The 24,570-nt window shown below is 39.4% G+C and overlaps 1 protein-coding gene across 1 annotated transcript in view; it reads left to right on the forward strand.

The window, feature by feature from the left end:
* LOC131687524 (transcriptional regulator ovo-like) overlaps nucleotides 1-24,570 on the forward strand; it is an 80,258-nt gene that overhangs the window by 47,160 nt on the left and 8,528 nt on the right. The window contains exon 2 of the mRNA XM_058971620.1: nucleotides 20,533-22,526. Within this exon, the coding sequence (XP_058827603.1) occupies nucleotides 20,533-22,526 (1,994 nt within the window). The remainder of the gene's footprint in view (nucleotides 1-20,532; nucleotides 22,527-24,570) is intronic.

Here is a 24,570-nt window from a genome sequence, read left to right on the forward strand (position 1 = left end):
GGTGGGCGTAGCGTATTGGTAAATCGATTGCCTTGTACGCAGCGCACCTGCGTTCGAGTCCCAACCCCGCACATAGGGTTCGAAATTTTTCATAAGCGATTTTTCTAACCCGAAGAGGCGAATGACCTTAAGGTTAAAACCTCTATAATCGAAATAAAAAAAATACATGAAAAAAATGAAAAGATAAAATAAAATGTTAAAAATAAAAAAAATTATATAAAAAAATTAAAACGAAAATTCGAAAAAATGAGAAAAGCGAAAAAATTGAGATCAGAAACGCCAAAAAATTAAAAAATGAGATAAAAAATTAAAAAAAAGCAATCAAAAATATTAAAAAATTAGAAAATAAAAAAAAAGTAAAAAGGAAATGCAAAAATAAAAAATTAACGAAAAATAAGTTAAAAACAAATGAATGGAAAAATAGGTAATTGAAAAAATTCAAAAATTTTACAAATACAAGAGTTAAAATGAAAAAAGACGAAAAAACTGAAAGAAGAAAATGAAAAAATTATAAAAATTTAAAAAAATGAAAAAATAAATATTTGAAAAAAAGAAAAACAAATCAAAATCAAGCAATAATGTAATTTTTCAATACTAGGTTAGTTACTGGGGTGCATTAATTATAATAATAGATGCAAAAAAAACAGAGTCTATTTAGGTTGAGTTTGGTGATCTTGGCGCCCAGTAGAAGTCTCTATTGCAATAGTCATACCGTAATGCTTCAACAGTTGTTGCTTCGTATTGCTTCGAATAACCGTTATCAGCATTCCCATCCTTAATACAGTGAAGACCCGCTTTTATCAGCATCCGATTTTATTGGCCCCCGATTTTATCAGTTTTTTGACCTGATTTTGTCAGCCTTATCTGAAAATTGATAGTTGGTAGTTTGATGGGCTCTAGCAGACGAACCAACTTTGATTTCGAGTAAATCCTTTCTTGCGCATATTTTTCTTATCTTAGAGATCCGGAATATGCAAAAAGAAATTGCACTGTCAAACCCCCTTAAGAGAAATTTAAACTAAATAATCAGTTGTCACGGTAAAGATGGACACGTCTATCTATACCAGGACACATGCTAGTGAACTCGGGTGATTCGTAGTTATGCTACCTAAGCTCGACCCTCATTAGCAGAAGACAAAGATTAAGCCCGTACGATATTAACCCTCATCTAATGACCCTGCCACTTCTAGTTTTCCTATCTGTTTAATTCACATCCTTGCTCTCACTTGTGTACTATGGCTCTAATTTTCATAATTTTCTCTACCCAGTAATCTCTAGCTAATTGAGGGTGGTTAAAATGTTAAAAAATAATCAGAAAGGGTTATACGGCTATATCTAGGGACTAAAGAAGAATATTTCAAGAGCTTCGGTTTAGTAAAATGAAAGAAATGTATATGTCCCGATTTGGTCAATGTCCCCGGTTGATTAGGCTTAAATTCGCCAAGGGGCTGATAAAATCGGGTCTTTACTGTATTATGCTATAAAACTTCTACGGACACTATACTTCCAGATATCATGCTTTCGAAATTATGTGAATTCTTGGCTGAATACGTGCAGAACTTGAGAACGCGATCTTGTATACAAAATGGAACTGCGCCATGCAATAGCACTAAAAGACCATAAATAATCATATATTTTACATTTTTTTATTTTGCCCAATTTTCAATCTATTATTACTGACAATAGAAATAATCTTCAAATGCTCATAAAAACTGATCCTGACGTACTAGATACAAACAGAAAGCGTCTTTTCTCAACTAACAAATCAACCCATCTGAATCTCGATATTTGCAGCATTTCAAATATAGGCAAGATTAGGCGAAAAAATGCCTTTATTGTAAACAACGAAAATCAGATATCTCAAATTGCTGCCTTGTGTCTAGTGAACTGCAAATTTAGTCCGGGTTTACCACATTTTTCTCACAAAATTTAAAATATGCTTATGTCACTTTTAACGCATATTTTTGAGGTAGGTGAACTGTCCCGTTTCGTGGAATTTTAGGCGAACAGTGCCATTGATATAGATGGTGATAAGCAGAGGTTCCAACATGCTACTTTGCGAGATTCGACGGCGTATTTCTCATACAACGTCCTAGATTACTTCAAAATTGGTCCCATGAAAATATCTCTGTAAGCAACCGAGAACAAAACATATTCGATCAGAGCTCCGTCTCAAATTTAACCGAAACCGGTCGAAGAGAGACGCCATTGTTCTGGCCTAGCAGCATAATACATAGTTCGAACTGCACAACCCTAGTAGCATTAGTAGTTGTCCTCATTTCCGCGCAACGGACCGTTTAATGCGCATCGTGTTCCACTCCGTTCCGGGAACGAACGGCGGCTGTTGTCGGTTTCGTAACAGTTTTTCCGTAGAAATTGGATAATTGCTCAGTGCGAAACGGCAGGCAACATGTTATCTGTTGATGTTGATTGGCCGGGCCAGGCGCGCACTGTTCATCTGTTTTTTGGACGGAATTGCGGAACTTCTGTGTTTTTTTGGACACACATGTAAAACATGTGCCAAGAAGATGCAAAAGACCGAGAAGGGGAGAGGGCGAGTTGACCTTAGCTCCGTTAAGTGACGCGCTATGTAATAAAAATGAAGAAGGAAAGAAAGAACCGGAAAGAATCATCTTTTAACCCCTTTTGCCTGGTCTTTCTCGGCGAACGGGGGAAACATGGCTACAAGTGTTTCTTTTCCTTTTACCTTCGACCATATGCTAAGTTAATTACATTTTTTTCGGAAACAATTTCTAGTTTCTGTTTCCTCTTACGATGATTCGCGATCTCGAAACGAAAAAAATGTTCATCGAATTTTCCACCCCGGCCTACAACTAGTTGAAAGGTTTTCGTTCCGCACAGAAAACTTTTAAACTGCGAGCAAGGTTCGTCGGTTGCTTTCCAGCAAGTCTCCGTCGCAGCCGAAGCGCAGAATGCAAGCGCAATGGCAACCTCGAGAGCTCTCAAGGAAAGAAATTTCAAATTTATTATTCTCATCAGATTCTTTTCCCTGCGGAACCGGTTTTCCGATCGCTTCGGACCGACCAGACCAGACCGGACCGGTTGCCCGATGTGGTTGGCCTCCTCGTCTGTGCTGCTGCTGCTGCTGTTGCCCATACAAAGCTGGGGATACTTTTATACTTAAGTCGTTCTTCTTTCGCCTGCTGACTGCGATATTCTTGTCCTGTTAAGTTTTATTACCGTCTTCGGTACTGTTGGAATCTGGCTCTTCTCTACAACAACACGACGGTAGTTGTTCTGATTTGATCCACTTCGGTGGAGGAAAAAACAAGTACTTTTGGGATGGCGGTGATTTCGTCACTCAAGCGACGAACTCGTTGTACACTTGAAAACATTCCTGAAGTGTTGCGAAATGATTCGCTCGGTTCGACCTAGATAGGAAGAGCAAAAATGACCATCATCGACGACGGGTCTACAGAAGAAGAAAAATAAAATTGTAAAAAATACTGCACTAAAACAGTTCCTTCTGTGAGATGCCGGAGGCGGCACTGATGATTGTTGCATAAGACTCTACCCCTATGCCGAATCACGCCAAGATCTTGAAGATTTCATTGTCAATATCGCGCTCGAACTGCCTCGTTTACCTTCATCATACCAAACGAAACGCACTAACCTCCCAAGCCTCCGTCGCGACGTCTCGCTTCCTGCTGCATTCGCCCTCGCGGGGACAACTTCCGATATAGGCTGCGCGTTTATCATTCAACACAGAGTATAGGCCAGGTATCGCCGTTGCTTCACACACATGTGTCATAAATGATGTGCCATTTTTGACGATCTATCTGTGTGCTTTTTTGCATCGATATTATAAACATCTGAAGGAAGAAAGAAAGAAAGAAAAAACCAGTCGCGTGAAGCGATCAGCCTCCGGTTGGTTCTGAATCGTTTAACACCTTCTTCTCCCATTGCCGCTGCTGACCACCCCGAACGATGGTAGGATGATGGGGGAATTGTGTTTCGTTTTTTTATTGTTTTTCTCAACCCACAAACGATTAAGAAAAGTGTCGCGATTCAATTTTCTGTGTGCCCACAAAAAAGGTCGTTTGGTTGAGGTTAGTCATGTTGTTTGTAAACAGAGTAGCCCTGGAATGTTCGATTGTTCGAGAAAAAACCATCCTGAGTGTGCTAGGACCGCATTTCGTTTTTCTTAAAGTAGAAGCAAAATGATCATTTGTCTCTTGTCGATCAGGATCGGTTTTCTTAAGAATTTGATTTTTTTTATTGGCAATTGTAAAATTGAAAGAGATATTGAAAATAAAGAAAATTTAAAAGTAGGTGGCAATTTATGGTTTACATTATAGGAAATTAACTCTTCAAACGATTTTAGTTAGAGACTTGCTGTCTTCAACAAAGTTGTTGAAAATTCCATGACAAGAAACTTTGTTGAAGACTCAAATCTTCTATGTAAGCAGCAACTCGACATATAATACGATATTAACGAGGTTTTGTTAAATCTAGTTTTCTTAATTCTACCATTTTATTGTAAGCTAGAAACTCATTGATATCTTGGTTAAACATGTGTATTCCATTGTTTCAAACAACTTTGCAGAAGACTGAAGAAATCAAAAATATACATATCATATACAGTAACATTAAAGCTACTTTATAAAAAAATGATGGGTAATGTCAGAGACATAACCGGAGTGAAATAGAATGCACTGTAACCTATTAATTCGAATGTAGCTATTTTCAATGTTTAATTGTTTAAAAGTCAGGAAAATTTCCATGCAAAATTATGTTTCCATTTAAACACTACAAAAATCAAAATTTTTTGCTCAGAGTTTGCCAGACACGATGCTATGGTGGCCAATTGTGTTCCGTTCAGTCCACACTTTGACAATAGTTGTTCACGCTAGCTTGACAGCAACATTCCATGAAAAATGTTGGGCGTTTGTTTAATACATGTCCAACGCATTGGTAGAACGATTTTCTTTTATGGGGTAAATGGCTTCAACTACTATCATTAAAATAAGGGCCATTGACGTATTACGAATAGGGCAATGTTTGCCGCCATTACGACACATGAAAAGCTTGACAGCAGACGCCATTTGGAGTGTCAAACGAATGTAGTAGTTTCTTTTCATGCCAAATAAATTCTTTTACTTGTCAGTCGAAAGCCACAGCTTGCAGATAAGTATTTTTTGGAATTTTTTTTTTTGTTTTCGATAACTATATTGGTTTGGAGACACGCATAAATACCGGAATTCACCGAATTTTAATATGTACAATATTTCGGATGATATTAACAATTCCCGTAAAGTGATTAAATTGCGCCAAATGTGTATTCTACTTCACTCCGGTTATGTCTCTGACATTACCCATCCATCTTTTAGTGAAAAAGGCCCACCAATACACAGTTTTGTAAGCTTAAAATTTGGAAAAAAGTAGACAACACAGCGGAATTAATTTATGTATATAATATATTGGAGCAAAGCATTCATTTTATTCAACAGGTTGCTTGTGTTTCCCAATAAAGAAAAGTCCGTAATAGCACTTTGCTCATTGGTATTCACAACATTGTGTTTTGATATCAAACCCCGAAAACACTATTGCCTTGGTCCGAAAGATTCCATGGAAAACCATACTTTGGTGTTTTTATGAGTTATTTGCACAATTTCCGGACGTTTTTTATGGTTGTGAAATATCGCACGGACCACGAAATCACGAAATCTCAATAATCTTTTTAAGCGGCCTTTATAGTGTTTGAGCCCATAGGAATTTGCTCGGGGTTCTATTCAAGTTTGTATGAAGAGTTAATTCTCTAAAATTATTTCTAGAACGATAAATCAGCAACATTATCAGAATCACTCACTACAATTCTAGACGAGACGGGAAATCTCACCCACTAAAACATTGCCTCAATTGCAGCGGGTTGTGATTCTGAGTGCGTTTTTATATTCGCGCTTGAGACCGCGTTTATAAAACGTTCCCTTAATCACCGGGGCGTTTCCGAGTATGTAAGATCGCAGCCTTCCCGAAGAAATGGAAAGGCCATAATAGCCCCCTGGTCATGGTTCAACTTCACCCCACTGCATGGTTTTTTGATAGTGTTTTGAATGGGATCAAACCATGAAAACACCATCACCAAGGTCCGGTAGATCCGACATCAAAACCATATTTTTTGGTGTATTTATGGGTTATTGAGACCTTTCTATGGTGTTTTAATGGGTCCGAAAATTGGCACGGACCATGATTATGGTCCTTTTAAGGGGATGGATGGTGTCTGAGCTTAACAGAATTTTCTTGGGTTAGGGGTGTGTAGATGATCGCGAAGGATTCGAGCGTTTGTATGTGAACGGGTTTTATCAAGCGGGCGTTTGTATGTCGCGTGAGGTAGTGTGTATGTAACTATTCGTGTATAAATTCGATTATATAACCGTATGGTTATTAGCATATTTCCGTGGGTTCTTGAATGATCGCGCCGATCACGAGTCTGATACTTAATTTTGATTTAATAACTGTCTAGTCACTAGTGTATATGAGCGTCATTAAATTTATTTTTTGAGAATGGTCCACCTAAAAAAAATTACTAGGGTTTTATTATCGCGCAGGACTGGAGTGTTTGTATGTGAACGGGTTTGATCGCTCGTGCTTGTTTCGTGTACGTAACTTCGCGTGTACAAAATTGTTTGTACAACCGTGTAACCGCTTGTATATTGCGCGAACCGAGATTTTGATTGTACGTTTCAGATCTAGAAGGGAATGAGTTCCCCTACATCACTAGAGTATCTGGCAATACCGCCTTGAGACTGTATGAGTTAATAAGCAGACAAAGGGCTAAGTCGCCGGTAAATTCTAAGCTTGGTCATATGACCCTTTCCACGCTTTTCTAAAACTTTCCTCCTTCAACCCCTTGCTCTCCCTTGAGTACTATGGCTGTTAATATTGAAAAATATACTTCACTTTCCAGTCCCTTGCTAATTAAATGTTGTTAAAAGCATAAAAAAATGAGAGAAAATGTTTTTTTAGACAAAGACTGCAAGCATGTACTTAGGTTGCTAGGACAAGAGATAGGGGCTTCTGGACGTGACCGATTAATGATCTCGTGGGAACGGGGGGAGATCACGTTTATGAATTCGTAAGCTCTAACATATTGACTTTATCACCAGTGCGTTTTTTATGTATAGGAGATCGCGAGCGCGAGTGTGCACGAATGATTGCTGTTGCATTTGGCCATGCGTAATCAGATTTGTATTATCGCGAAAGGCACAAGTATTGAAATGTTAACGCGTTTGATCGCGTTGACGGATTAGTATTATCGTGGAGAGCTCGAGTGTTTGCATGATATTGTACGTGTTATTTTTATTGTGTGGAGTTTGTGTCGCTTATGCTAGCGCATTTGCAATTTCGCGTGTAATAAATGCGTTTCAGTAACGGTACATGAAATGTTTAAGATCTAATAAAAGATCAGCGAAAAATGTCTAAAAATAGCAAAAGTGTCAAAATAAACGAAAATCGCAAAAAAAATTAATTAAAAAAGTTTTTCTTCAGAAATGTTGATGCTAAATTTTCGGAATTCAAAAATTTCATTGTAATAACAAATGATTTCAAAATACTTGAACCTTCAAGAAATTATGTCAATGCAAAAACGCAAGTTTTAAAAAATTTAAATTTAAATAAAAGTTTTGGAAAATCAAAAAAAAAATTCATGGTCAAATTTTCTTAACGAAAGGTATCGCGTATAACTGGGGTGCGGGGGTCAACCGAAAATGCTCTGTCACACCTAAGTAGGCTCGGTTTGGTGTTGGCATTTTTCTTGGTGCGTTTCATTTTGCATGTCACTCGCTATCGCCGCAGAGACGTGATGTATGCTGTCGCGCATCGGTGCCCGTTGGTTGCCTCTCGTAGTAGCGACGTACTCAATGCATGCGCTGTAAACCCAGCTGAACCGGCTTTGGGTGGACGAGTATGGGGCTGATATTTTGGCTGAAAGGCAAAGGCTTGCAAAAGTTTATTCGAATGTCGAATTTGCTGTATCTGGTATCACCTATAACAGAGGAATGCAATAATCAAAATTTCTAATGTTTTTCATTTGGGTATCGTACAAGAGTTACCGCAAGATGACGCAAGCAAATGTGTCTTAGTTAGTTGCCAGCAAGTCCCAAGACGCAACTCAAAACGAAAATTGGGCGAGATGAAGGTAGAGTAAAACATGTCCGATCATTTCTACTTATTTTTAATAAATTCTTCGGAAACTAGCTTTTTAATCACAGTTGTATTTTAACCACAGTAAATTGTTCTTTGAGACATAATGAGAAAATATGTAGAACAGAGCTACCCGATTGAATTAAAAATAAGTGAGTTTTGAGTAAAAATCAATCGCTTAAACTCAAAACATGGAAAGTTGTTACTAGCTTCAGGAGAGATGTACAGAATAGTATTATCTAAGCTTTGCCAAAGACACCATCATTCTATCATGCCTTTTTTGAAACAATAGGCAAAGCGGCGCGATCGAGTTCCGAACTGGTTTGATATCTGTGATTTAGGATATTTAGCCAATAACCAAGTAACGTAACCGTAAGGAGTTATGTGCTTATTTTTACAGAGAGATCTGACGGTATGACGTTTTTAGCTTCAGAGATGAGGTCATGGAACTTTTTTGATTGACCCGTTTGAAAGTTATGTGCGATACCAGATGCGTCGAAAAAGTCGCTAATCGGCATACAAATGACCCATTAGTCTTGCGTACCACCAACATATCATCCCCATACTCGTACAACCAATGCTGCTTGAGTTCGCTTCACAACGCGTAGTACATCTCGATGCGACCAACGAGCACCGATGGGCTGTGCACCATACACCACGTCTTGGCAGCACCCGAGCGACAAGAACATGACATGCCACGAGAACATGACATGATTGTCGCGTTCCGAAGTTGTGGCTGACAAAAAAACTATTTGGGATTCGAATGATCCTAGTAGCGTTTGTCACTCACAAAAATATCAGCCCCATACTCATCAATCATTATCGAGCTATGTTTAATACAGTATGCATGGCTATTTCGTAGCTGACGCATGGAGATTTTCGATTAAACTAGTATCATTTGTTAATAATTTATCCTCTAAATTTATTCGAATTGTTTACAATACCGTCAATACATTCAGCGTGTTGGAGGGATATTAAATCAACATATTTGTGAATAAATTCAACCTTCACGCGATCCTGTATACGGTTTACTTCTTCCTATCTGAACATACAAACTCCAGTACGAGGTACTATCATTGCTCGGACTACGTTATGTATGTATCATGAACAGAATTCCACGTGCCAGCTTTGTAATCATTTAACCCAAGAATAATACATTTTTTTCCAAACAAGAAAAACGGTGTCGATTTTTTTTATTCAGTTCGTTCATTTGATAGGCACAAATGCGTTAGTTTGGCGGTGCCTTTTGTTTTTTTACATTTTAAATACTTAAAACTAGGAGGTTAAAATGTTCAAATATTTTTTATACTGAGAGTAAGAATTCTACAGCTATTTAAGACTAGAAATATACTGCCGTGATACGCATAACTATCCCATCTGCATAGGAAACCAATAGCAAATGGGAATGTTATGCGGATCACGGCAGTATAGGTCTATATACATGAGTGGGGGCAAAAGATGGTTTTTATGAAAAATAACGGTGTCGATTTAGTAGCTCCAGTAACATGCTAACTGATTATTTACAGTCGCAATGATAATTTTAAATTGATAAATATTTTTTCGAAAAATGTTTCATTTCTGGCATTCACATCCCATTGTACGTCATCTTTGATAATATTTTATTTTTTTCAGATTTCTCTGAAACCTCAATTTTTTTTTTTAATTTCTAATAAAATGTGCTCTGATTTGGAAGCCTACCAACAAGCTGTTGTTCAAAACTAAATCTATCAATGGTCAGGGGTGGGAGGAGCGTTCTCCTCTGAGTTCTTATAAAACGCATCCATTCTACCTTCCCGATCGGTAGCTAGGTAGTTGGTACTGAATCGGAAATCGTGGCCCCTAATGGGTGAGTATACCGTCCGGAATGCGGCGGCCCGAAGTCCATTGTTTCCCACTTACTACACACCGCTCCGCTCCCGATCAGGTATCCCTCCTCCCTTCAGCGTTTGTTTGTTTGAATGATTTTTTGTTCGCGTCATTTGAATCACTAAGTAGCACCTGCTCGCGCGCTATTTATTTGTATGTCTACGTGTATGTGTTTGTATCAGGTCACAACTGTGACCACTACCGTCACCGCCACCGCCTTCTTCGTTAACAGTTCGTTGGGCAGAGAGTGTCGTTCGTCGTCGAACGTATTCCGTGCACAGGGCGAACGGGGTTCAGTCCAGTTAATGAAGCAGCCACCCGACCTAACAGCACTGTGTGCAGGAGGACTGCCGCCGCCACCTCCAACGTGCAAAATGATGATCCGATGGAGCTGATTTGCATGAAATGATAATCCAACGGATTCGTTCCGGGGTGGTGTGATGGTGGTGGTTGGTGGGTAAGTGATAAGTTCATTCATTCTCGAATCGGGCGCGTCGCTGTGCTGCGAACGGCTTTCAGTGCTGCTTCACAGTCGGCCGTAAAAAATCACATTAACATTTTAATGAGTGCTGTTTTATTTTTCTTGTCCGGTTCGATTGTGTGTGGCGGGCGGCGGCAGCAGCAGCCAGAGTTTGGTTTTACAACGCACAAACTGTTCTGTTTCGGGGGAGGAACCATCGGATCGCGCCGCCGTGTGCCAATTAGCATTCTCTTTGTCAGCGATTGCGTGTAACTCTGCCGGTTCGGAGTTGATATGTTAATTTCGGGGGAAAAATTTCGTCACTTCCCAGTGTGTGTGTGCTGGTGGCTGATGGTGCACGGCTTGCAATTTTGATTCTCACGCAATCGAAGCTGATTAGAATATGAATTGGGCACTGTTCGTTGGTACGCTTTCCTCCTCCCGACCGCGGTGGCTGCGGAGATTCATTTACGTAAGCCATGTGCGATAACAGGATCCAATTCGAAACCGCGGAACTAAAGTCATGTGCTTTCTTTTTCGTAATTAAGAAAGCCGTGATCCCCGTGAGATACATCTCGTTTGTTCGCTCGAATGTTCAAACCTCAGTTGGAACGGATTAGATTAGTATGGATTTGGGTAATAACTAGATTTGGTACATGTATCGAGCACATCCTCGAGAAACACGGAACGGGTTCATTTAAATTTAAGTTAGAGACCTTGTCCACGTGATCAGCGATGCAGATTGTTGTTTGATCTACAAGACACATAAAAAATGGAAGTTACACGAAGAAACCATGCATCTTACCCAGTGATCTTAGAAATACCATGGGAATCCTAGTTCTTGCAAGTATTATGCAATAATCATAAACATAACCTAAAAGTACCAAAAAAATACCATAAAGTTATCTCAAAAGTATCGTTGAAATTCTGTGGCAAAATCTACGAAAGTGCGATTGAATAATATGATATTATGAAAATTCCATGAAAGCATTCTATAATTACCTAAAGGAACCGTAGAAGTACAACCAAATTTCATAGCAAAACTATGAAAATATCATAAAAAGTATACAACGAGCAGCATCAAATTCTGTACACAACGTGAATAGTCAGGGAATTTATTCTGAACAAGAAAAATCTGGAATTTCTAACCGGTATTCTATTTAATTTTTATTGAGATCAAATTATCAAATTTTAATCTCTGGTTTTTTAGGGATTCACCGGTCAAATCCTTGTGGCAGGCGGCTTATTTTTACCCTTTTTTTTATTTTACCCATTAAGCTCAAAAAAATCCCTCCACTAAGGCATTGAACGTTATCACTACAGAATTTCGTGTATGATGAAACTGTATATAGGAGGCTTCAAGAAGCTATGTTAAACCGAAGTACAAACTCACGTTGCTGCCAAGCCTCAACTATCTTGACCGACCAAAAGTAAACAGACAAACGATCATCAGTACAAGAATAAAATTAAAAACATACTTGCTTATAACACTGGCTTTGTTAGAGGTAGATGCCAGAATGGTGCACATTGTTGTTAGCACATATCGATACGTTGCTGTTTAAAAGAAATGCAATGTCTGAAATGGCGACTTGACGGGAGAAACTATTTATAAGGGTTTCGAAAGGCTGTTGAATTTTTGGTTTTGCTCTAACAACCTCACCAACAAATCGTTCTCCATTTTACAGATGTGTATAGCTCGAAGAAAGTACCAATAATTTTGCATTGATAGGTCACGAATGTCTGCAAAAAATATTTTTTGCGCCAAATGGCCAACGTTTCGAAGGAATCGACTTTCATCTTCAGGGCAAACACGACTACAAATATTTTCTTTGTTGTCGTTTTCGCCCTGACGGTGAATGGAAATTTCTTCGAAACGTTTGACCATTCGACGCAAAATAAATATTATTGCCATCTTTTATTCCATAAAACAAGGGGGTCGTTCCAGTTTCCTAGTAATGACTAAATCTAAGAAAATATTTAAGGTGAATACTTCCACAAAATGTATAAAATAGCACAATATTTGGCATATTAGGAAGTGTTTCTTGACAAAGCACGGTGCTCTTCGTTGAATGCACATTGACGATTATCACGTTTCTATAAATATTCCAACTCAGATTGTTTGTTGAAAAATCCTGTTTGATCGCTGCATTCTATCTGTCAATAATCACTATCCGAAAGCGCTCCATCAATAAAAACCGTCGATGTCGGCCGGTTGACAGCTTTGGAACATGCTGGGAAATTCTATTAAGAAAAAGGTATTTCAAAATCGTCTAATAAAGGACATTTGTTGGTCCAACGTTGAACGATTTTTAATCAAATTTCTGGGCCTCTCGGTAGGGTGTTGAAATGGTCCTTACTTAATGTGAAGCCAACGCAACGCTTCCGTCAGTAGCACAAGGTTGCACCTAAGAGTAGCTATTGATTCTGATTTCGTCACAACCAGAAACTGTTACTTTAATAACATATCGTTTATCTAGGGGTTTTGTAAGTTTTCGTGCATACGGCTACTCAAACTTGTTTCGTTTATGGGGTTTTTGACTTGATTTAAGAAAGTGGTAAAAAACATTTTAAAAGTTGTTCACAGAATTGGAATTATCAGAAGAGATGAAGCCTTCATTAAAAAAATTTAAGAAAAAATCACTACAAAGAAAAGTCTAGTAGAACATAGAAACTCAAAGCAAAGATAATGAAAAAAAATTGAGTTTATTTTGTTTGATAAACCTAGATATTACTAAAAATAGTTTTAAAAAACTTAAAAAATCAAGAAATTTTGAAACTGGTGGTATCCAACGGGGAAAAGCGATCGAAAATGGTGAGCTAAGCAATCATGTGAAAAAAAAATTCCCCCAGAGGCGAGATCCAAACTCGCAACCTTTGAGACTCCGGCCCAATTCACTAACCCTTATGCTATCCCTGGGTATGGTGACATCCCAGAAAAAACATATGATTATCCCACTGGCGACGGTGATCGTACCCTGCCTGCAAAGCGAGAATCACACACAACGGCAGCTGGTCACCCCAACACATTTGATCTATTTAATTTCCCCGCTAGATACCAAGGAGCCTCTTGGGGAATTTTTATCACCTGATTAGCTTCACTCACCATTTTCGATCGTTTTTCCCCGTTGGATACCACTAATCCTAAATAAGGTATTGACACTTAAGTCGAAAACCAAAAATTGAATTATTAGGAAATTTTGATTTTAAAAATAAGTCGACACTCTTATTGATGTAAAAACCGTAATAATAAAGTAGAATGGAGTCAAATAGGTATGGGGGTACAAAAGGTATAAGGCATTATCTTTGCTATGTTATTGCAAAGATCGCCCATGTTTCGTGAATTCTCGTCTTGTCCTCAGTACAGTACATCTATTTAATGTACAAAAATGTCAAGCGAGTTTTTTCTTACGTAAAAATTAATGCTGAACACGAGTATTGTGTTGGTTTTTCGATGCTTTTATTTTTGAAAAAAATACGGACATCAACATGAAACATATGCTTGGGGGCACGTTAGGTTAGCCGTTTGAGGGCACTATGGGTCACCACTATAATGTAAATTCGAATTATTTTGGCAGGAAAATTGTGCGTAATTTCATGCGAGAAATGCCAAAACGAATTGAAGTGGACATAAACAAACGCATTGTATCTGTACAAGATGGCGCCAATATTCGATCTGCCGCTAAGCAATTCAAGGTTCTTTTCAAAACATTACTTGCTCGTGTGAAAGGAAAGTGCTCGTCATCAATAAAAGCGCATCGGATATTTCGCGTGTGTTAACAGTATAATAATTTAAGGTGTTGTTGAAGTAGATGATTAAAAAAACATGATCAAAAAAGAGGAAAGGGATATATAAAACATAAACGTGATCGTCGCACAGCTAAGCAACCACGATAGCCAGGATGCACAACTTCAATTCTACACTCTGGCGACGACGAGATTTACATTTTCAAGTACAAAGTCAACTGCATGTTTTTTCAATATTTCCTTTTGCGGTTTCATGATTTTTCACATCATTTGCCACTTTCTCATTTTCTTGTCTGAATGACAAGTGTTACTAATTTTTAAATAATCTGCAGTATTCATACTCTTCAAATAAAAGTTGAACCGCTCATTGTCTCATTGTACTTTGTTTGGTTCAACCTCGAATATAGCGACCTATCGTACCACCAGATTTTAAAAACCCCTGATAAAAAGTACTTTCGCCTTATTGGATTTAGCTTGAAAAATATTTAGCCATGCATAAAATAATTACTGTCAAAATGTTGCCAGATATATAACCTTTCCAACAAGTGCTTGTTTGTCAAAATCAATGTAAAAATGCCATCGCACGAGCTCGCTAGAAAAACTGACCTACTTAACCCCACTTTACTCTACCCATATTTTATTATTCCTATAGTACTATTACACAAGTAGCATCGAAGTACCTAAGAAATGCCTTAAAATATAATTCCGAACAGTATCGTTAAGATACAATAAACGTACCGTAAAATACCATAAAGTCCAAAATACAATATAAAAATATCTTGAAAGTGTACTACCTACCTAAACAATATGCTTTAGTTAGAGTTGGCATTAGGTTCAAGCGTATTTAAAACGCTAACCGACGTCCCTCAAGGAAGCCACTTAGGGTTATTTATCTTTTGCTTATTTAGCAATAATCTCTGCAGCTACAAATAGTCTGGAAACCTACTCTACTCTGGTGGCCTGCAACTTTTCGCCCAATTGCCTGACGAATCAAGTTTGCTGTGCTCCAAGATGATAGAACCAATACTGAAGAATGGCATGGCATTGCTGAATGTGAGGTGACAAGTTTTTACGCTCTATAGTTCTAAGGTTTTTCCGCCTGTTTCATCGCGCTGTCCGTCTACTACCGAATAATAAGCATGCAGCCAAATTTAGCAATACTAGAGTCTCGTCGTGTTTTCTTGCAAAAAGTGTTGATTTACGCTATTTTGTCGAACAATGAAAATACCAAAAAAACATCAAAGAAGTTCAGCGAAGAGCTGAATTTATCTGATCCCGATTTTGTCAGCCTCATATAAAAATCCGTTTGATGGACATTAGTAGACCAACCGCATCAAATTCGAATACTTCCTTTCTCGAGCATACTTTTCTTATCTTAAAGATGCAAAAAATTACAAAAATAAGAACTTTATTTTTTGCTCTGGAGACCTGTTTAAGGATAATTTGTACAAAGTAATTGGAAAAGGCTATGAGGCTGTCCAGGGCCGAAAGAAGAATATTTTAACAGCTTCGGTTTACTAAAAAGAAAGATATGCCCCAATTTTCAGCGTAAAATACACCTATGGGCTGATAAAACGGGTCTTCACTGTTTTTGATTTTATAAAATGTCCCCGACAACTATTCCCCAAAAGATAAAATGCCGATTATTAAACCCCAAGGAAATTCTTTCCTTAAAAAGCGCCAATTTCCCGAAATCTTGTTCCTAGTTTGCCTTAAATCGTAGAATGAATGATTCCAAAAAGTAGCAAAACCAAGAAAAACCATTCCTCTGAATACATCTTAGAGAACTGTTTGCTACCTCTGATCAAAATGATAAACAACTAAACCGATAATATGATATCTTCTTTTAATCATGAGCTGCTCTTTCGAAACTTTGAATGGAATGAATCCTCTGAGAAGAAACGAAACGATGATTATTGATTTAAGAATTTTGAAAATGTTGATTGTATGAACCTCAATAAACCTAGATTCAATTGTAATGTAATTTTAATGTGATAAATTTTATTAACCTTATTTACATGGAGACCAATGATAAATAAAATGGCTGATGGGATTGTCGCTAATTTTGTTTTACAATTTTATTAATTCATATTTGTTTTTTCATCGGCTTCAGAGTGCTTATCATAGACGCCTGAAATGCGACTTCATCATCTGATCCCTAGATAACGGCCCATCAGCACATGGACCGGGGCCAACTGCTTTACTTCCCTTCTGAAGGAAGAAGAATTTTCGCCTCAGAACATTCCAACAATTTCGGCTAGGAATGAATTCAGACCCACTGGAATGAGAAGCAGTCACGCTTGCCACTCAACCATCGGTGCCTTGCTTTATTAGTTTTACCCGAAAAAGAACTAAATTTATCATATTAAAAACACCAAAAGCGCATTTTAGTTAGGGCCACCCAAATTTGTTAACTCCACTAGCTCGAAAACTTTCGACTAGCGCATTGAAATTTAATAAAATGTAATAAAAGCACAAGATTTTAAAAAATGGAACCGAAAAGAGCAGATCATGTTTAAAAGAATGTGAAATCTCCGATACAATTCGTTTACTCGAAATATTGATGTTGTGTTCCGCGGTCCTGGACGCCATGATTAATTGCACTAGCAACAAACCAACACACACAAAATGATTATTAATTTATGATTTTTGACTCAATTTTTAGGTTATGTCACCATTTGATCGTTGTGTCAATTACTCTTGAGCAATACAACTTGGCCATCGGTTTTAATCATGTCTTCTTTATATTATTAAATCACTTTTTAAAACCTTACAACTTTTGCTGCTTGAACCGCTTGCCGTTTACTTTTGAAATTTTGAAACACTAATGCATTCATAATACCGTACAAGTACAAGAAATATGTCATAAAAAGACCATACAACTACAACTGCAAATTGAAAAAATATATACTCAAATTTTATTGAAAATTGGAAAAAGTACTAAAATTAGATTTTTGAGCAAGTTTTAAGTTGAATTTTCGATTTCGTCTCATTAGTAACTAGCACCGACTTGGCGTCAAGTTAGCAATAGTTCCAACTGATGTCCCTGGAAACAAAGTCAGAAGCGCGCTGGTTTGCTGATGAGAAAGTGAAAAAAAAACTTGTTTTTGGCTAGAGAACCAAAAGTTTGCCATCTGGCTCCAAGTTAGTGCTGGTTACTGAAGAAACAATTTCAAAATGCAAACATACAACTTAATTTAAGTTGGGTGTTGTGCTCTTTATGCGCAAATGATTTGAATCCAATGTTTTCTCTTATGGGAGTAAATATTGACAACAATGCATAGGATACCACAGAAAGCAATCCAGAAATTGATACTTTTTCCACTGGTTTTGATGCTTTGATGTTAGTGACGAGCTTTCTTTTTGACCTTCAATCCTTTACTCTCACGAGTTGCTGGCGAATGAAAAATAGCTTGCTTTTATTTTTGATATACAATAAAAACTACAAGGGGCAGCCCTATGGGGTTGCACGAACTGTAGACGTAGGACTATACTACTTAATGTAAAATATTTATTTTCTTAGTACTTAGTGTGTGGGGAAAAACACCCGGACCGGTGAAGAAAAATCAAATTTTAGACAATATAATCACATCTCATGTATAGAACAAGCTTTCTAGTTGCTCTCAAACAGCTCCTAAAAGTTCAAACACCCATGGATAACCCCAAGTTTGTAGATGTGTTTCGATGCCACAGGATTGTAAAATGGTTAATATTACGTCATGAAAATTCAATTCTTCCGCGACAATTTTTTTTCTCTGCAGAATGCCCTGTATGTATGCAAAGCTCATGATTTGTTGGGATATTAGCATTGATCGGAAAATGCTTTCCAACGCTGCGCATTGCATACATACAGGACATTTTAAAGGTCACCAGAAGCTGTTTATTTTACCACCGTCACATGTTCATTTTACCCACTCGCTATAAACATGTCTCATTTTTGGACATGTTTAGAAATCAAGAATCATGTTTGAAAAAATGTGTATATGACGAAGTATTTTTACCAGATATGTACAAAACATGTCTAACAAGAAACATAAGGTAATTGTAATATCTCATTCACTTATTAGTTAGAAAATAATGACTTTGCTTAACGTGTTCATTTTACCGCCAGTTCTCCTACCTACCAACACATTCGCCCCAAACATTGAAACCAAGCGTAAAATGCAAAATGAGTCAACGCTGATGATGATGGGTAGAGCGAAAGAGACAACTAGTACCACCACTATTAGCGCATTTCACCAAAATTCCACGCGGCCTTTCCCGATTGAAAGGCCGCGCTTAGCCCATCTGTCAAAATATCGTGATTTTGCATAGCGAAGGGCTGAATGATTTTGTTCCAAAAAACAGCCCTGCGTTATGCAACACTTTGTGCAGGTTGATTATACCAGTTGCAAGTGGGGCCAAATTCACCAAGTTCCGTAAAATTCCTTTTAAATTACAGAATTGATAAAATTGCTTAGATGAGCTAAACTAATTAATCAAATCCTGTTTTGAAAACTGTCCTTGCATTTAAACCGAAATGGGAAGCTTATTACTACCACTACATTACTTAATTTCAAGCGTAAATAGCAAATACATGTGCTAGTCAAACCAAAAATTTACTGGCAACATTACAGCGGCATTTAGGAAGCAGTTGGAGCGGTCGCCTGTTGGACGACACAGGGTAGCGTCCCTCCACAGCCAGTGTAACGGACTTCTAGCTCAGCTACACTGGCTGCAAAAAACACAGCGCAGTGATCTGCTTCGCCAGCCGTTCAACAGGGAACTGAGCGTGTCTAGCCAAGTCCGTTCTTTAAATAGTCGATGATGACGTCATTCATAGAAGCGTTGCGCGCTAGGTACACTAATCCGTCGTACAGGGCTTGGGAAGCGCTATCTTCTGTGTGTTAATGCGCGATATTTTGACAAGGTTGTATATTATTTAATTTTTTAATGCTATGATATCAAAAATCTTTGGGTTTATCTATTGGCATCTATTCTTAGAATTATTTCGGGGCGATTTGTGCAAAAAAAATGAAAATTTATCGTGAGATGGCTGAATTATATGCGTTTAAAATTGGACCACTTTTCGTTACATACCATTTTTGTAGAATTTGCAGAGTGCACCCCCATATCGAAAACAAAGACGTAGTCCTACGTCAAAAAATATTGAATAGTTTGAGAAACAGTTTTCATGGACAATAAAAAAAAATCACCTTACTTTAAACACATTTGACGGACCCCCCGATAGCACCGTTCTCGAACCAAATTGCCCGCACATCCAACAAAACAAAATAAAAAGCGACAAGGAGAAAAACGTAGCAAGCTTCGCTCCATGTGATGCGCGACGCAGAGCTTTATCATCAAGCTGTGCGTCACCTCAGTCAGTTTCATTGTAATGCGAGCAGAGAGGCCTGCCACCGCCATCCCGCGCTTTTTTCTTTGCACTTGGGGGCTGGATGGAAGCCGCTGCTAAAACAGAAACTGCGGCGACCGTCGCGGCGCTGTTTTTAGCGGTTCAACGCGCAAGGCAAACTGGTCCTCCTTCTGGCGCGGGGGGAGGAAGGTTACGCGACGGCCACCGTGCGAGCATTCGTTTCATTGTATAGTTCCTATTTTTTCACCATCCTCACCCTCATCCCCCTAGCTAGTGTTGGAATGAAATTTTGTCCGGCGATCACGGTGCTCAGGCTAGAATTAATATTAACGCTAATTATGTACCTGGTGTGGCGTTTGGTACGAGGAAATCAGATCACTGCCACCACGATTATGATCTTCCCTTGTGATCTAGGTTTGACCGAACAATTCTGAGAGAAACTGAACGACCAACGCCCGGCTGAGGGTAAGAAACGGCAAAAACACGCACTCCCAACTGTGTATAATGCATGAAATTCATCCACCTTTCAAGAATGTGGGATGGAGTTAGGCGAACAATAGCTCATCATTCAACCATTGCCCTCACCGTCCATCCGTCCGTCGTTTTCTAACAAAACAAATTGCATACCCGCCTAGAATCGCACCTTCCTCATCAGCCACGGAGCAGTTCTATTCTTGACATTAATTTCTCGCGACTTGCCTTTCCCCCACATCATCATCATCTGAATAGGTTTTGCGCAAAAAAATCCCACGTTCATGACCGCAAGCTAGCTCTCGAATTCTCACGAACGTGAAAGCACTTGAATCGTTCAAATTACCGCCGGTGAAACTAATTTTACCCCGTCACGTCCTAATTGGAAATTTCAGAACCAATTACACCCCACGCCGCTAGATGTCACCGACGTTTAACATCTTTTTTTCTCTCTCTTTCCATTCCATTTCAGTTCGCGACATCTTCGGCGAAGAGAATCGCCTCAGCCCGCCCTGCCGGGAGAGCACATCCTCACCTTCATCGTCATCGCCGCATCTTGCGGTCAAGCTAGCACACAACAGCTCACCAGCACTAGCACCAGCGGCAGCAGTCAGCCCGTCGTTGCCGCAGTCAGTCCCACTGTGCCTACAGCGGACAATCGCCAAAGATAACCAACACCAACAGTCGCCGTCGCAGCATGAACGGGAACCAGCTTCCAGTACCACCACGCCCGGTGCCCGACGGTTCCTTCCCAGCGGCCCCAGGGATGCTCCCTACGGTAACAACCGGGGACACGTGCTCACCCTAGCGGAACGTAAAGATTACCCCCCGAGCAGACCTAGCACACCACACCACAAGTCGCCGCCGGTGCTGGAGAAGAAGGCTCCACCTCATAGCAACGGGTCGCCCCTCATCCGGGACGATCGGAATGTACTGACAGAGGAGCGACCGGTGGTTTCAATCAAACCACGATCACCTCCCCCGAAGGATCGGATTCCAAGTCCACCACCGGCACCGGGTGCGGCTGTTCGGTGTTCCGTTATCCAGCGAGCTCCTACGGCGGCTGTTTCACCACGGCGGCCCAGCCCGGAAAGCAGCCCTCGAGCTGTCGATCTGAAGGTTCGTGCTCCAGAGCTGGAACCGATGCAGGAACAACCGATCGATTACCACGTACCAAAACGAAATGGGGACAGCGCCAAGGAAGACGAAGAGAAAGAAAAGCGCATGCAGAGGGCGAAGCAGGCGGCGGTTTTCCGAAAGCAGCTTTGGATTCGAGCGCATCGGTTCGGTAATCTGAATGGAATTATGCAAGCTGCGGCCGGACACGGTCGATCTTCTGGTGGAGGTGGACAAAGCGGTGGAGGTCATACCGGACACAGTGGAGGCGGTAGTATCAACTTTTCATCCGGATCCGGCGGGTTAGGTGGAGCCAGCGGAGGTGGAGGAGGAGGAGGCGGTGCAATTGGTAGTGGAGGATCCGGTGGTGGAATGGGAGGACGCGATGGGCGATCCAACTATGGTCCAAACAGTCCCCCAACCGGTTCTCTGCCGCCGTTCTACGAAAGTTTGAAAGGTGGAAATGCTGGTCTCAACGGGTACAACGCGAATGGAGGATTTTTGAACACTAACTGGAATAACATGGATTGCGATACGACCCAGGATCTCACCAATATCGGAGCCTACACGGACGCTAACGGGAACAGTAGTAACCCGTCGAAACAATACTCAATGCTGCAGAATACTTACGGAATCGCTCTGAAAGATGAAGCCGACTTGGATTACGATTCGAAGATCGATTCACTGTCGAATCTGTACGGAGGCTATGACGTTAACGATTCCATGATGGTTGACATGAACGGAGTAGGTGTCGATCCGCTCCAGTTTACCGCAACGCTAACATTTTCCTCACCTGGTGACAATGCTCTCCTGGACAGCCTAACCGACGCGGTCGATTTAAGTCACTTCCTAAATCGGCTTCCGTCGGACGAACAGTCCAGCAACTGCAACGACCTGGAACTCACCTCAACACCTTCCCTAACCCCAGACTCCGTCTCAACCTCCCTCCAGCATGTCGATGGTCACGACGGCCTGGACCAGTACCCTGAACATCTACTCCTCTCTCGAAGTTACAACACCAACTTCAACAATAACAACACCCACAAATATCTGCACCAGCATCAGGAGAACCCGCCCAGCTATCAGTTCCAATCGCTCAGCAACTTCGACCTCGACTCGCACAGTAACCTGTCCCTGCCATCTCCCAACAGCAACTCCCTTCAGTCTCCCTCGTCATCCTCCTCACCGCAGTCCTCTTCATCCTCCTCAGTAGCAGCAGCCGCTGCCGCCGCCGCAGCATCCCTAGCAGCCGGTCTACCCGGGCACGGTCACCATTCAGTCGGTGGTCTTGGTGGTGCCGCCGCCGTTGTCGCACCCCCGCCTGCCGTCGTCGCCTCAACCATCCAAAATGTAAGTCGAACCTCCTCCTCATCATCATCATCGGGGTCATCCGCCTTTTTCAACCGTCGGCATCAGTCGCCATCGTCCTCCCGACTATCGTCGCCGGGCTCACCGTGTCTAAGCTCGCCGGGGTCTCTGTCCACCGTTCCCCTGTCCCCGATGGTGGCCGATGTGAAACTGAATGTTTTACAGCACAGGGTAAGTGCAGTGATGAGCCTCACACAGACACACACACGCACGCAGATGCACATTGTAAATAGTAGGTAACTAGCTTATTTAACAACCGAATTGCTGTGTTCCGTTTGTTTCTAAGTTTGTTCTTTGCTAATCAACAACGGTGGACGTGCACGGCTCTTCCTGTGCTTTCTTTTTCTTCTGTTGGAAAATTGAACGTTTCATTGAGGTCGGGCCATCTGTGGGGGCGACATTTTGGAAGCGCGTTTGGTTTGATGCGCCTACTCAGAGCTAGGTGGCGTTGAGTGTTTTTAAGCTGATTCTCAGCTCTCGGTAATGTGTAGCGGAAACGGTTCTGTCTAAGTTAGAAACGATTACTTGCTGGTCTTGCATAACAGGCCCTCAGTGGTCTAGATTCCAATTCTATGAATTTGGATGTCGAAGTTGTCAGGAATCCAGAACGCATATTGAAAAAGAAGCATGCAATTCTTTTAAAATTAGAGATTTTAGCCTTATAACGTTTTACAAAAAGTTTTCATTGACTTAATCTTCCTGCATTCGAGCCTAGAATTTTAGCACGAGAGCTCGTCTTGAATTCCAGACAATATTTTAACGTTGTATTTCTGCCAAATGTAGGTTAATATAAAACAAAACGAGTTTTAGGAATCAAGGTGGGCTTCAATTTTTGTCCTGTATTTCGCCTTTTTCATTAGTAGCATTTTTTACACTTTTAATTTGTTCACTTTGTCCTTTGTTGATTTGTTTACTTTCGTTTTTTTTTCATTTTTCCATTTGAAAATCATTTTCATTCAATATTTTAATTTTATAGTTTTTATTTCTATATTTTTTTTATTTCTCATTTTTTTTCAATTTTTTCCGCTTTTTCCTTGTTATGTTTTTCTATTCCATTATTTTACCCGCGTTTTTTCAATGTCTTCATTTATTATTCTGTTTCTTTTCCTTTATTCTTTTTTCTGCTTGATTCAATTTATTACTCTTTACATTAATCTTATATCATTTTCTTACGTTCTTTTTTTAATTTTTATTTCCAATTTTTTCATTAGTTCTTTTTACGCCTTTGTGTTTTTCATTTTCCTAATTTTTTCTTCTATTTTTCATTTTGTTCAGATTTTATTTTATTTTGTTCGTGTTCACATTTTCTTATTTCCATGGTCTGGTTTCCAGGAAAGATCCTGCCAATAGAGTATTCTTTCACAGGTTTTCGTTGGGGACTTGTTAATTTTTTCGGCCTGTCTCCCATTTCACACAGTCTTAGTTATTTCAATTCTTTGGTCTGCTGTTTGTTTTAAACTGCATTCAAATTTTTGTATTTGTTTTTTTTGTGAATTCTTTCTCAGTTTCTACAGTTATTCACCTTTTTTGTCTTATCTCTTTTATTTTTTCAATTTTAACGTAATTTTCTTTATTGTCTTATTTCTTTTTATTTTTATTTTTCTAAATCTTTTTTTTTTTCATTTCTTCCGTTTTATTCTTTTTTCATTTTTGGATTAGATATAATTTCATGTTTACTAATCATATTTTTCTCATTTTTTGCAATATTTTCGTTTATTTTTTGTTTACTTCATCTTGTCCCCTTTTCATTGGTTCATTCCTACATTTTTTTAATTAACCCTTTTTCATTTTGGATTATTTCCGTGTTATCCTATTATTTTTCTATTTTTTTATTTCTTTCATTTGTTTTGTCTTCCTGTTATAATTTTTTTCTTATTTTAGGGTTTTTTGTTGTCATATTTTCTTTAATTTCAGTATTTTACCAATTAAATTTTGCATGTCCATTTGTCATTTTTCTTTCCATTTCTTTTTTTTTATTTTTCATTTATTTTTTTATTTCTTTACTGATAGTTCCTTATATACATTT

This window comes from Topomyia yanbarensis, chromosome 1, assembly GCF_030247195.1.
Source record: "Topomyia yanbarensis strain Yona2022 chromosome 1, ASM3024719v1, whole genome shotgun sequence".
Taxonomy (NCBI): Eukaryota; Metazoa; Arthropoda; class Insecta; order Diptera; family Culicidae; genus Topomyia; species Topomyia yanbarensis.